At 40.2% G+C, this 13,023-nt stretch overlaps 1 protein-coding gene across 2 annotated transcripts in view; it reads left to right on the top strand.

The window, feature by feature from the left end:
- Nucleotides 1–1,170: 1,170 nt before the first annotated feature.
- Nucleotides 1,171–13,023, top strand: part of TRIM33 (tripartite motif containing 33) — a 191,403-nt gene continuing 179,550 nt past the window's right edge. For both annotated transcript variants that reach the window (XM_056819235.1, XM_056819236.1), the window contains exon 1: nucleotides 1,171–1,890. In XM_056819235.1, the coding sequence (XP_056675213.1) occupies nucleotides 1,314–1,890 (577 nt within the window). In that variant the 5' untranslated portion in view covers nucleotides 1,171–1,313. The remainder of the gene's footprint in view (nucleotides 1,891–13,023) is intronic.

Genomic DNA, 13,023 nt, shown 5'->3' with positions numbered 1-13,023 from the left:
CAAAGAAATGAGGAGTTCTAGACAGGATTATCAAGGAGAGGCTGATGCTTTACAACACAAAAGGGAAAGATCCTTGGCTGGGCTACCTTGGAAAAGGACTATGACAACCAAGGGAGAAACTACAGGGACAAAAAAGGGTACTTAACATCTGATTGAGTCTGCTAGCTTCAACTAAAGTACTTTTAAGGTCTATTGTTAGTGTGAAACTCTGAGTTTGGGATCTCCCCATAGGAGAAATTCCCATGTGGCAAGGTCAAACTTGGGGTCTTCCTCTTCAGCATTCAAGCTAATTAAACTTTGGGGTTTTCTAGATTCCAAGTTGACAATTTGAACCCAGGTCCTTCTGGCTCTAGGCCTGGCTCTCTATCTGCTTAGTCACCTAACTACCTTTCTTTTGTTTTAAATCAATTTTTTCCCTCCTTTATTAAGAACTCAAATGTTCACATTTCCACATAGAAAGAAAACTAGAATACTGACTACAGGCTGCATCATAGGAGTGTTGGGCAGGGAAGACCCACAAAACCCATCAGTTCCTCGCAAATCTTTGCCCTTCCCTCGAAGAGCTTATGCTCTCTAGGGGGAGGATGTGATCGCAAGGTAGTCCCTGAGGAAGTGAAAAGAGGGTTTCTGCTAAGCCTTTGGGTGGGGGCAGGGAAAGGACGAAGCTAGGTGAGGCAGAGGGTGGAAGTCTTCCGTCATGGGGCAGCAAAAGCCGAAGGGATCGGGTAGCCGGGGACTGAGACCCCGCCCCGGACCTCTATCCTGGGGCGGAGAAACAAAGGACGACGGAGGGAAACGGTCCTCCAAACACCTGGAGTCCCCGGAGGTTTCACTTGGAGCCCCGCCTCTCCAGGTCCCCGTCCCTCCTCCAAGGTCTCCGCCATTCGTTCGGCCCCTCTCTCCGAGGAGCCCGCACTAGTCGCTCCCGCCCCACCCACGCCTCCGGCTCTCACCTCGACGACGGAGCAGTCAGCGCAGTAAGGCGAATCCTACCAAAGACTCGTAGCCCCATGAGCTAAGGCTGCCGCGCAGACGCAATACTGGTGCCTCCCGAACGAGCCGGAGCCTCGTCCGTGCCCGCGCTACGTGCTCTCAGGTTCGAGCCTCCTTCTGAAGGAAGGACGTGCGTGCGTGGTGCGTGCGCGCTCCCGTGTTCGACGAAGGAGCGAGGGGAAGGGCAGCCGTGCGCGCGCGCCCTCGCTCTCGCTCGTTCTCGGCGGCCGTTCTCGCTGCTGCTGCGGCTTGGGCTGGGGGTGGCGGCGGCGCGGGCGGCTGGCGGCGCGGGGCGGTCCGGCGGGTTCAAAGAGGAAAACATGGCGGAAAACAAAGGCGGCGGCAGCGGTGGCGAGGCCGAAAGCAGCGGCAATGGGGTCAGCGGTAGTGCGGCGGCGGCGGCCGCGGCCGGGCCCGGGGCTTCAGGACCCGCGGGGCTGGAGGCGGAGCCGCCTCTCCCCGCGGTGCTAGTGGAAGAGGAGGAGGAGGAGAGCGGCAGGGCCGGGCCGGAGGGCGGCTCGGCCGCGGGGCCGGAGGACGGGGGGGTGTCCGCGGCCTCCTCGGGCTCAGCCTCTGCGGCCTCGGCTGCCAGCGCGGCCTCGGCCGGTCCCGCGGGTGCGGGAGCGGCAATCGCGGCCTCGGCCCCGGCCCCGACAGCCCCAGCGGCTCCGGTAGCCCTGGCGGCGCCGGCTCCCGCGCCGGCGGGGCCGCCTCCCGGGCCCCCGGCCTCGCTGCTGGACACCTGCGCGGTGTGTCAGCAGAGCTTGCAGAGCCGTCGTGAGGCGGAGCCCAAGCTGCTGCCCTGCCTGCACTCCTTTTGCCTCCGCTGCCTACCGGAGCCCGAGCGCCAGCTCAGCGTGCCCATCCCGGGCGGCAGCAACGGCGACATCCAACAAGGTGAGCAGGCGGCGAGGCCTGAGGCCAGGAGCCCGGCCCCGGCTCCGGGGAGGGGCTACGGCCTGGAGGGTCTGCTTCTTGGTGGGGAGTGGGAGGGGTCGAACCTTTTAGGGGTTTTCTCTCCTTTTGCAGGCGGGAGGAGGCCGAGAAGGCTGTCCCCACCCTCCCCACCCCCGCCCCGGGGTGGGGGGGGAGAAGGCCCCCAAGAGGGAGGTGTGTGTGTGTGCATATGCATATATATGCACACATACGTATGTATCTGCATGTATTCTGGGGGAGGGAGCTGACCGATGGTCCTTAGCGGTTTTGCAGGTTGGGGACTGAGGGGCAGTGAAGAGTTGGGGGGCTAGAACTGAGTGATGGGTGAAAAGAGAAGAGGGCCTTCTGAGGTTTTGGGGGGGAAATATGGGGGAGGAGGGCTCTGTGAGGAGGATGGGGCGGGATCTAAAAGAGGAGGGCCTTGAGGACCTACAGGGTTTTATGGGGAGTGATGTGAGGTTTGGGGACAAGATTCAGATGCTGCGAGATACCTTTTGGAAAGGAAACCGAGCTAAGTAGCATCTGGAAGGGAGAGGATTTATTTTGTAAAATGAGAGGACTTAAATATTAAGAGGGAAAGGATAAGAACTGAAATGGTATGGGGGAGGTTGGTCTGAAAATGTGGGTGCTAAGCAGTAAAAGAAATTGGAGTGGGATAGGTTCTAGGTTTGGATGAATAAATGGGACATGTGCTTCAAGAAGTTTGCTTATAAAAGAAAGAAGAAAGGAAAAGAAGATAGCAAATAGAAGTTTTAGGTGTTTAGAGAAGCCACCGGGCTAGGAAGGTATGTGTACAGGGAATCTACGTATAACTTGATTGTTGGGGAGAAGAAAGTTGATAATTTGTGATGTTTGAAAAGTTCTCATGGGAACCCTTATTTGCTGGGGAGTGAAAAATCAGAAGATTTTTATTATATTTGACATAAGTGATTGCCGATACCAAAAATGAGGAAATTGACTTAGGAATTTTTTTGGCAGGAGAAAAAGAATAGTATAATTCTCTAACGTTCATTTTTTTTCCTGTATTTTAGTCACAAAGTAGAAGAAATAGCACAGACTTGTCGAAAACAACCCCTGTTACTCTAATGACATAACTGGCCTTGTTTCAGAACCACTATCTTAGAGAGTAGTTGAGTCATATTTTATATTGTTTTATGATGTTAATATTTTATTTTAAGTTTCTTAAAATTTTGACAACCGTTCGTTGGTACTTTCCACATTATAAATTTACAATATTTAAATAAATTAATATGGACTGATTATGAATGTCAAAAAGTTGTTAAATTGATTCTATAGAAAAAACTTTTATTCATGCATGTAGTTTTGTCCTGTTGCATTGTCTTTCAAGACCAATATCTGATTTACTCTTCAGTCAAACTACAATTTACTTTTTTTACTTTGTTTTGCTATTCCAGAGAAAATTTTAATTCCTCAAGCTATTTCCCTTAATAATACTAGCTGACATTTACATATTTTGTTTTTATCTCATTTGATACTCATAAAACCCCTTTAAGTTAGGTGCTGTTGGCCAGTCTGGTTTACAGATTATTAAAGTGTATCTCAAAGGCATTTGATAAACCTGGAGACATCCAACTAGGCAACAAGAAATCAACAGACTCCAGCTAGACAACAGAAAGTCAACAAAATTGTTGCCAAAAACATCCCACCCCTCTTAGGGACATCCAGTGAAGTTAATCCAAGTAGCTCACCTTCCCTAGAGAAAACCAATAGAGGGGACCCAAGTTGTATTACCCTTGAAACCCCTCTAATGCTATAAGATCTCATGATTCCCCCACCCTGTGGGTAGCCACCTCTAGTGGTATGGTACTCCCCCATGTCCATTCTTCTATTAAAGCTTTGCTATATTACCTTACTCTGGACTCATTGACTTTTAGGTTGCAATTCCCCCATCCAGACTGACATAATGGTGCCAAAACCCAGGAGCCGAGTCAGGTGTAACTGCCTCCCACCTATAGGTCACATTGGGCTGCCTTTAGTTCCTCAGACCTGGTTCAAGACTATGAGCCTGTACCTTGCTTTGGTCTCATTATCTTTTGGGTTGAACCCCCCTGTACAGTGTGCATCTAGGGTGGAATTTGAACTCGGGTCATACTTGAAGACTATTATAACACAATCTCATAATATTTTGTTTTGCATATATCTTACTACTCTCATGTTTTTGGAAGGTGTTTTCTTTTTGAATTACAGTTCTCTGTGTGTGTATCATATACTTCTAGATTATAAGTTCCATGAGGAATTTATAAACTTTGCATCTCTCAGCAGACTCTTGATAAATGTTTATTGGATTGTCAAACCTCAGTAGTAACAGGAATAGTGTTTTTGTTGATGTGAATTTGTATTTGTATGCTTCTTTATTCTGTATACATGTATGTATATTTTACAAGCCAACTGAAGCACAAGCAGTAAAATTTATGTATTGTATGTTTTTAAAGCACATTAGTTTTTTAGCTGAAGGTTGGATCTTTGAAAAATGACTTGTGTTTCATTGCCTTATAAAAAAGAGAAGATATCTTTAGTTGGTTAGTTTACTTCATTAGAATGCCATGTTAAAAATGAGGCCAAGGTCTAGATTCACTATCCTAGTAGATCATTTAGCTTCTCTATCTGGACTTTAATCTGTAACCCCTACCTTAGGTCAGTCTTCTTGAGCATGTTTTGGTCACAAAGGGTTTTGAGTAAGAACTTGAATGTATTGGAATACAATTTAAAGCCTATCCGCTATTGATTCATTCTTTTGTTTATTCAGCAAACATATTGGGTGTCTTCTTTGTGAAAGGTACTATACTAGACATTGATGATACAGAGATGAAGAAGATGGGGTTCAGGTTCAAGAAGCCATGAAATCTATATTGCCATGAATGAGTAAAATCGAAGTGTATAAGAAGGCAGAACTCGGTTACATAAAACTTTTAAGTATAATAGAATAATGAGTACATAAAGAGGTTAGTAACAGTCCCAGGAGAATTCAAAACGAAGGCAAATTTACCTTTAGGGATCTAAGGAGAATAAGAAGTTGGTCCACTGAGGTAATATTTGAATTAGTGCTTGAAGGGTAAGGTGCAGTTTTAATAGGTAGGACTAGGGAGAAGAGTATTCTAGGTTTAGGGAACAGAATGAACAAAACCACACATTAGAAAATAGAATATGTTTGGAGAAAGCAAGGGGCTGAATTTGATTAAACATTGCAGAGGCTAAAACCGAGTGTGGAAGGTGGATGAATATATATTTCAGCAACTTCAAGCAGACTTCTCTTTCTGTTGAGCTTGTACAGTGTCTTTTATAGCTCCATGCTCATTTTCTACCTCCCCTAATTTTAAAAAAATTTACCCACTCTTGCAAAATTTTGGTACTTGGCAAAAGGTGGTATTATGTTTTTGAGAATTCACTTAGAGGATATGAGGCAGTGTTTCATAATTAATACTTGGAATCAGGATGGTCTGAGTTCAAATCTTTGCTCTGATATCATATGGTCCATGGTCAAGTCACTTAACCTCTGTTTTCTTCTATATAAGAATAATATCTGTAAGTACCTATTATAGAGCTGTGAAGCTTAAATGACAAGCACTTAAAGTAAATCAAGAGGCTTTTATTTGAAAGCACTAGCTACATGTGAAGTAGTATTATTCTAGGTGTTGGGCATGTTATTTTCTTAAGCTCTTGAAGTGAATTTTTCTTTAAAAAATTTTTTCACTGCAGCTCCCCTGCAGTAGTGAGTTCTTCTCCAATTAACTAGTGTTCTGACCAATTTTTTTAGAAGGGTATGTGGATCACTGGATGATGTTCTTAGGTATATTGAAATTGCTTCAAGTAGAAAAAGAAAAGTACCTTAAAACTGCTGAGGTAACTTCCCAAGGTTGAGGGCTTCAAACTTTTCTGACTATATTTCTGAAACAGGAGTCATAGATGAAAACATTTATTAGAAAGAGGCAGTCCTTAAATGACCTTTAGAATCCTGTATGTTTTTTTCCATGTCCATCTATGTGTCATATCTCCTATATGAACTATTTAATGTAGAGATTCCTTACTGATAAACTTTAGTGAAGTATAATATTTTGCCATTAGTAAATATTGTTTCCCTGTTGTGTAGAACATTGTGTTGCAAGTGCATTTAATCCAATATAAGATTTCAGTGTGTTATATATCAGTTTTGTGGTCAGGATGTTTTTACTTTTCTTTTGAAGAAGGTACTGCCTTCCAAAACTTGAACCCATAAGTACTATATGCTTTTCCAAGATATCTGCAATCTTACTGTATCTTACTCTTGGTGTAGATGGTGATGAAGTGGCCTAAGGTTGAGGTCCACTTGGGGTAGGAGTATAGTTTTTCATAGAGTATTTACTTGGTATAAAAATAAGATGTACTTACAATGTTTTTCCTTCTGTTTCTTACAGTTTAAAATATAACTGATCTTTAATAAACTCAGTGCTGTTTAAGTGAGTCTCCAGAGGATGTTACTATCTTAGACTTAGTGTATGTTAAAGGGCTAGAGCTTGAGCAGATTTGCCCACTTTTGTCTAGGAGCTGGAAGTTTTTGGAGTCCTAATCTTAAGATAAGCAAAAGAGAAAGAATTCAGGGGTCAGTGTGTCACTTAGTGAAAGGAAATTCTAATTGGAGCCAGAATCTGCTACTTAAGGGGCACATATGCCAGGTTGTGGTTATTTGATAGCGACCCCTTTCTTTAACTTAATCTTTTTTTTTTTTTAAACTCCCTACCTTTAGTCTTAGAATCAATACTGTGTATTGGTTCCAAGGCAAAAGAGCGTTAAGGGCTTGGGCAATGGAGTTTAAGTGACTTGCCCAGGGTCACACAGCTAGGAAGTATCAGCAATCTGATTTGAACCCAGGACTTCCTATCTTTAGACCTGACTCTCAAGCTACTGAACCACCTAGCTGCATTCCCACCTCCAATTCCTCCATGACATCCTTTTAGCCTAGTCTTCTTAACCCCAAAATTTCATGAAGGAATAGACTTATGGACCGATCTCATTCTAGATTTTGTGCATTTCTTGTTAACATTTCTTAAGGACTTAATATATATTTCAGGGATTTGTGCTAAATGCTGGGGATACAAAGAAAAGCTTCATCCCAGCCCCCCCCCAATCAAAACAAAACCCCAAACTCAATTCTTGCTTCAGTCCTAGGAATAGAATAAGGAGGGGGCATGAGAACAATCTACATTTTTGATGCTTTTTTTTTTTTTGGTGCACTTGAATTTGAAGGTTTTGAAGAATTTGGATTAGTGGATGGAAGTTATTGGCTCAACTTAGGGAAAATTTTCCTAACATAAGATGTACAAAAATGTAATAAACTACTTTTGGGTATGAGTTCCCTCCCGCTTGAAAGTCTATGCAGAAGCTCCATGACCCTTTTTTATTGTGGCTTTTATAGACAGTTTATGAATTGGGTAATGTTTGTATTAGGTGATTCTGAGATTCCTTCCAAATCTACATCTATGATCAAAAACATGAAAGTTGTATTGTGCTCTGGACTAGTTATAGTGCGAGCAAGGTGAAATTTTGTAAAATAGCTCCTCTCTTCAATTAAATAAGTGCTAGGGGAGGGGAGTACATACAATTTTTATACTACTTGATAACTGGTAGTTTGGGATAAAAAGTAAATAAAATTGGAAATTTCAATAAAAATTTTGGAACACTGCTTTTATATTAATTTTATAATGTTAGTTTGAAGAGTATATACTCCTTTAACTTCATAATTTTGGGAGTAGAGAGTTCAGTTTTGAACATACTGAGTTTGAGAGGGCCTATGAGACATGCAGATAATGATATCCAACAGGTAATATGGCACTGGAGGTAACGATAGATTTTTGGAGCCACTTTCATAGAGAGTGTATAATGTGGCTAATGTAATCACTAAAGGAGATTGATGATCTCTTACAGTCTTTCTGTCAAGTTGCATGTTAGAGTCTAGTCAGCATGTGTTATTCAATATTTTAAAAATTCTTTTTTAAAGTGTGTCCACACAGACCAATCTCTTAATAGCGCTATAAATTTTATAATCTTCTGGGTTAAGTACAGTTAGAAATCATCCTTAATAAGTTTTGTTAATTTTTTCATCAGTTAAATATCTTTGTTTTGAACTTTCCATTGAATTTCTTCCATGACAGGATCATAATAGAATACTCTAAGGGATCTATGCTTAACCTTATTCTGTTTCACATTTCTGTCAATGACTTGGCTATAGGTACACCTTTATGATGGCATGCTTATCAAATTTTGAAGATGAAACAAGGCTGGTAGGAATAGCTAATATACAAATTGATTTTTTCCTCAACTAAGCTAACAGTATTTCATAGTCTTCTCAGTTATCGTCTACTTTATCTCAGCAACACATAGGGATGGTCATCCCCTTGATCTTGCTATTACCCAAAAGTGTTGTACTTGCATTTTTCTTAACTCTGAAATTTCTCTATTTGAATATAATTTTATTATTACATTATTCCTTATGTTCCTAACCCTATTCTTTATCCTCGATTTTATTTGCAGTTCTCTTCCCCTTCAGTTCCTTTCACCCTTGGACTTCCTTCTGATTCTTAAGTGAATTAGTTCAAATGTGCATCATCCTGTACACTTTAATTACTTATCTTATTGCCTTTTCACTGATAACTGATCCTGCCTTGCCAAGACTAGAAAAGGCATTGTACGAAGTCATTTCTGGAGATACAAAAAGAAGCAAAAAGCAATCCTTATCCTCAAGGGGCTTAAAATCTAATTGTAAGACAACATGGGAAACAAATATATACAGAACATAGATACAAAATAAATAGGAATAATTAAAAGAGGAAAGGTAATGGAATTAAGAGGGATTTGGGGAATGCTTCTCCTAGGATGTGGGATTTTAGTTGGGACTTAAAGGAAACTAGAGAAGTCAGTAGTCCAGTAAACAGAGGGAGAGCAGAATGTCAACCTGAAGCTGTTAAAACATACATTTTCCCCCACCTTCCACACCTGGATTATTCCCACCATTTGTCTCCTTTGCTCTGCTTTGTATACCACTGAATGGAGTTGGAGAAAGTCATGAAATCATGCTGATTGGGCCCAACTTCACATAATATAATCTGTAGTGGGCCCTCCTTGCAGCAAGCCCCCCATAGTACCCATATTCCAACTCGTTTAGCAGAGAATTTTTCTTTATACTTGACTGAAAAAATTAAGACCAGTCACATCTTCCAGCCCTCTTTCTCTGAAACTCATAACTTTCCCTTTTTATCTCTTCTACCTTACCTTGAAGGTGTTTCTCTTAGCCTTGCAAAGACAAACCCTTCCACATGGATCCTCCATCTTATTTATCTTCAGCAGATTACCACTATTATTATTCCTTCTCTCATTAACATTCAGTATTTCCTTATGTACTGGTTCCTTCCCTACAGCCTACAAACATTCTTAAAAATCCTCATTTGATCCAGCCATTCTTGCTCTTTTGTTCTACATATCTCCTTACTTTTCTTTGCTAAACTCCTTGAGAAAACCATCTGTTAGGTAGGTGACTCCATGCTTTCTTCTTACTCTATTTTAAACTCTTGCAGTCTGATTTTCAACCTCATTCAACTGAAATTGTTCTCTCCAGAGTTAGCATTCATCTCTTAACTGCCAAATCTAATGCCCTCTGGTATTTTAATTTTTCTGTTATTATAAACTTGAAAAAGACATCAACATACTTAAATTTTCATTTTCAAGGAAGAGAAGAAAAAAGGCATTGTTTATGAAACCACCTTTATTTTATACAGCTTGCTTTAAAATTGTTTATATTTCTACACATACCTTGTATATATATGGCAAATTCAGCATATTAGTTCAGAAGCTATCTAACTTGTCTATGACTTATCAACATTTTTCTGTTCTTTTCATAAAAGATGGCCTACCCAGTCTCCTTTTGGGGGGCATCACATCATTAGCTTCCCTCTCATAAAAAAAAAAAAACACTACTACAACAAAAACCTGTCTTTCAACAAATAAGAACAATAGAGTAAAACAAATGAACTATTAGCTGTTTATGGGGAAAAAAACCAACTGGGGCTTATTGCCTGAATATAAAGAACAAAGCAAGATAAGTCGAATGACTAAGATTCTTGAAGTCTATATGACTAGAAGATTGATAATGCATACAGACAGGAGAGTTAGCAAGGGAACTGACTTTTTTGTATGAAAATAATTCACTTTAAAAATAATGTATTAGTACAGATAGAGACCTCACTTTTGTCCATAATCTGGTTTGGAACAAAATCCATTTAATCTATGATTGAAACTTAATTTCCCAAGACATAGCTTAAGCTTCTCTGGGAGGTAGAAACTGGGATGGGGCAAGAGTTTTGAATCTGACAGAATAGTCATATTTCCATAAGTTTTTCAATGTGAATAAATAAGCTATGTTTAGGGATTCAGGAATGCATGAATTAAAAAGTGTTAAGCCATTACCATTTTCCAAATACTGTGATAATTTCTTGAGGATACCAGTAGACAACCAAAGCCATTCCTTGTCCTCAAGAAGGTTATATTCTAATGGGGGAACACAACACATAGGGAATTGGTAACCTGGGAGATAAATTTTGGTTGAAAATGTTATTGATATGGGGTAGCTAGGTGACTCATTGGATAGAGAGCCAGGCCTAGTAATGGGAGGTTCTGGATTCAAATGTGGCCTTATATATTTTCTCATTGTGTGACCCTGGGCAGATCAGTTAAATCCAATTGTCAAGTCCTTACAGCTCTTTTGCTTTGGAAAAACTTAATATCAATTCTAAGACAAAAGGCCAAGGGTTAAAAAAAGTAAAGGGGGTGGCTAGGTGGCATAGTAGATAGAGTAATGGATCTGGAATCAGAAAACCAAAGTTCATCTATTACCTCAGACATTAGCAGCTTGTCCTTGGGCAAATGACTTAACTCCTGCCTAAAAACAGAGAGGGAAATGGCAAATCACTCCAGAATCTTTGCCAAGAAAACCTCGTGGACAGTTGGTTGATGGGGTCATGAGAGTTGAATATGACTGAATGGACTGAACAGCAACAGTAGGAGTGTAGATTGACACACTCAGTACTGTGGCAAAGCTGACTTGATCACCATCACAGCACTGGAAGTGGGATGAATGGGAAAGAAAAAGGGCATAGCAAATGATGTGAAATTATGACTGGGCCGTTTCTTTTCTTTCGTTTTTTTTTTAAGCCCTTAGCTTCCTTATTGGACTCAATACTGTGTATTGGTTCCAAGACAGAAGAGTGGTAAGGGCTAGGCAATGGGGGTTAAGTGAGGGCCATTTCTTGAAAATAGTCTTCAGGGAAAACCATTCATCAATCAGGAAAGTGGGCCCCAGGCTTGAAAGAGAGGGTTAGTACATGAGAATGACTATCATATAGGCTAGTTTCCTCTTTAGCTATGTAACGGTCGCTTGTCCAAGTTTGTGTGCTATTTGCAGTTTTTTCACTTTTAATGTGTTCTTTTTATATTGCTGTGGTATATATTTATATACTGAAACTTATTTACTTTTGGAAAAATATAACTTTTCTCTCAAGGACCAACTTTTTTAAAAAATGAATTTTTATTGTAAACCTAACCATCTCAACAAATACAAACAGTAAAACCCCTCAAAGAGAGCATAATAAAGCCATAGTTTTAAAATGGTTACTTTGGATACTTTGAGAGAGGTTTCATCTCCTTGATGCTGATACTTCTAGTAGTGAAGCTTTCAACCCAGTCAAACTTTATAGGTGATTCTTTTACATCACTGACATATAGTATATGGATGGGGGAAGGGGGGGGGATACAATGGTGGGAGGAGAGAGAAGAGAGCCTGTCTTAAATCTCTTGAAACTGAATATGAAGTTTTATTGGTGCATGCTTGACAGTTTATTTGTTTTTAAATGGATTTTGTCTTTTTTTTTTATCAATTACATTTTCCTCCATGTCTCTTTCCTATCCTCTCCAGATATCCTTTATTAACCATTATAATAAAAAAACCCCCCAACATTTTGCAAAGCAATGGGGGTCAAGTGACTTGCCCAGGGTCACATAGCTGGGAAGTGTCTGAGGTCAAATTTGAACCTAGGACCTCATGTCTCTAGGCCTGGCTCTCAATCCACTGAGCTACCCAGCTGCCCCCTGATCCTCATTTCTGAAGTGGTGTCTTCTTAGCCCTTTTTTTGACACCTAGAATGGTCATAATTTCACAGCATTCACTCTTGATTATTTTTTTTCCATTTACATTGTTATCATTTTGTATATAGAAAGAACAACATTCTTCACTTTTTTTTTTTAACCTTTACCTTTCTGTCTTAGAATAGTTGCAGTTGGTATTAAGGAACTGCCCAGAGATTCACATCTAGGAAGTATCTGAGGCCATATTTGTATCCTTAATTTTTGATATGTAATTAGTCCTTTTTCCTTTTTTAGTCATAGATTATATATTTTTAATATCATTATCTTGTATAATTTTTCATTGATAATATTTTGGTACTTCTGCCCATTGATCACTTTTTCATTGTCCTTTTTGCTCCACAAAATTTGAATTGGCAAGGCCTATCATTCTCTGACTTGCAGCCACACATAAAGTGGTGTTTTTTAAAAAAGGACCTTAATTCAATGGGGATAGGTAGGATGATTAAAATTAGTGTTTTGATTAAATTTGCTATGTTTAGGCATTAATTTTATTACTTAAAAAAACACTTCCGATTATAATTTTACTCTTGTTTTCCACCATAAACTCCATTCTTTTGTTTTTCTTTGGCTATAACTTTGGCATTTTGGCTATCACTTTGGTATTTTGCTGTTTTCTTGAAATACACAATTTAGTTACATTTTTCTTTTATTGTATGCTATAAATTTGTTGTTGAATATATCCCTAGATTTTGATATTTAGTGTTTTATTATTGCTATCTTTTATTTCTTAGTAAATTTTTTTATTTTAATAAATTGCCACATGAGTTTCCCAAAGTCTTATGATTCATGTTGTCTGCCTCCCCTCTTCTCTTCTCCCTCCTGGAGCTGACAAGCAATTCAATCTGGGTTATACCTGCATTATTGCTATCTTTTACATTGTTTTTATGATATCTCATTTCATTCATT

Source organism: Monodelphis domestica, chromosome 2 (assembly GCF_027887165.1).
Source record: "Monodelphis domestica isolate mMonDom1 chromosome 2, mMonDom1.pri, whole genome shotgun sequence".
Classification (NCBI taxonomy): Eukaryota; Metazoa; Chordata; class Mammalia; order Didelphimorphia; family Didelphidae; genus Monodelphis; species Monodelphis domestica.
The sequence above is the reverse complement of the archived record's forward strand: the minus strand, read 5'-3'. Positions and strand labels throughout refer to the sequence as shown.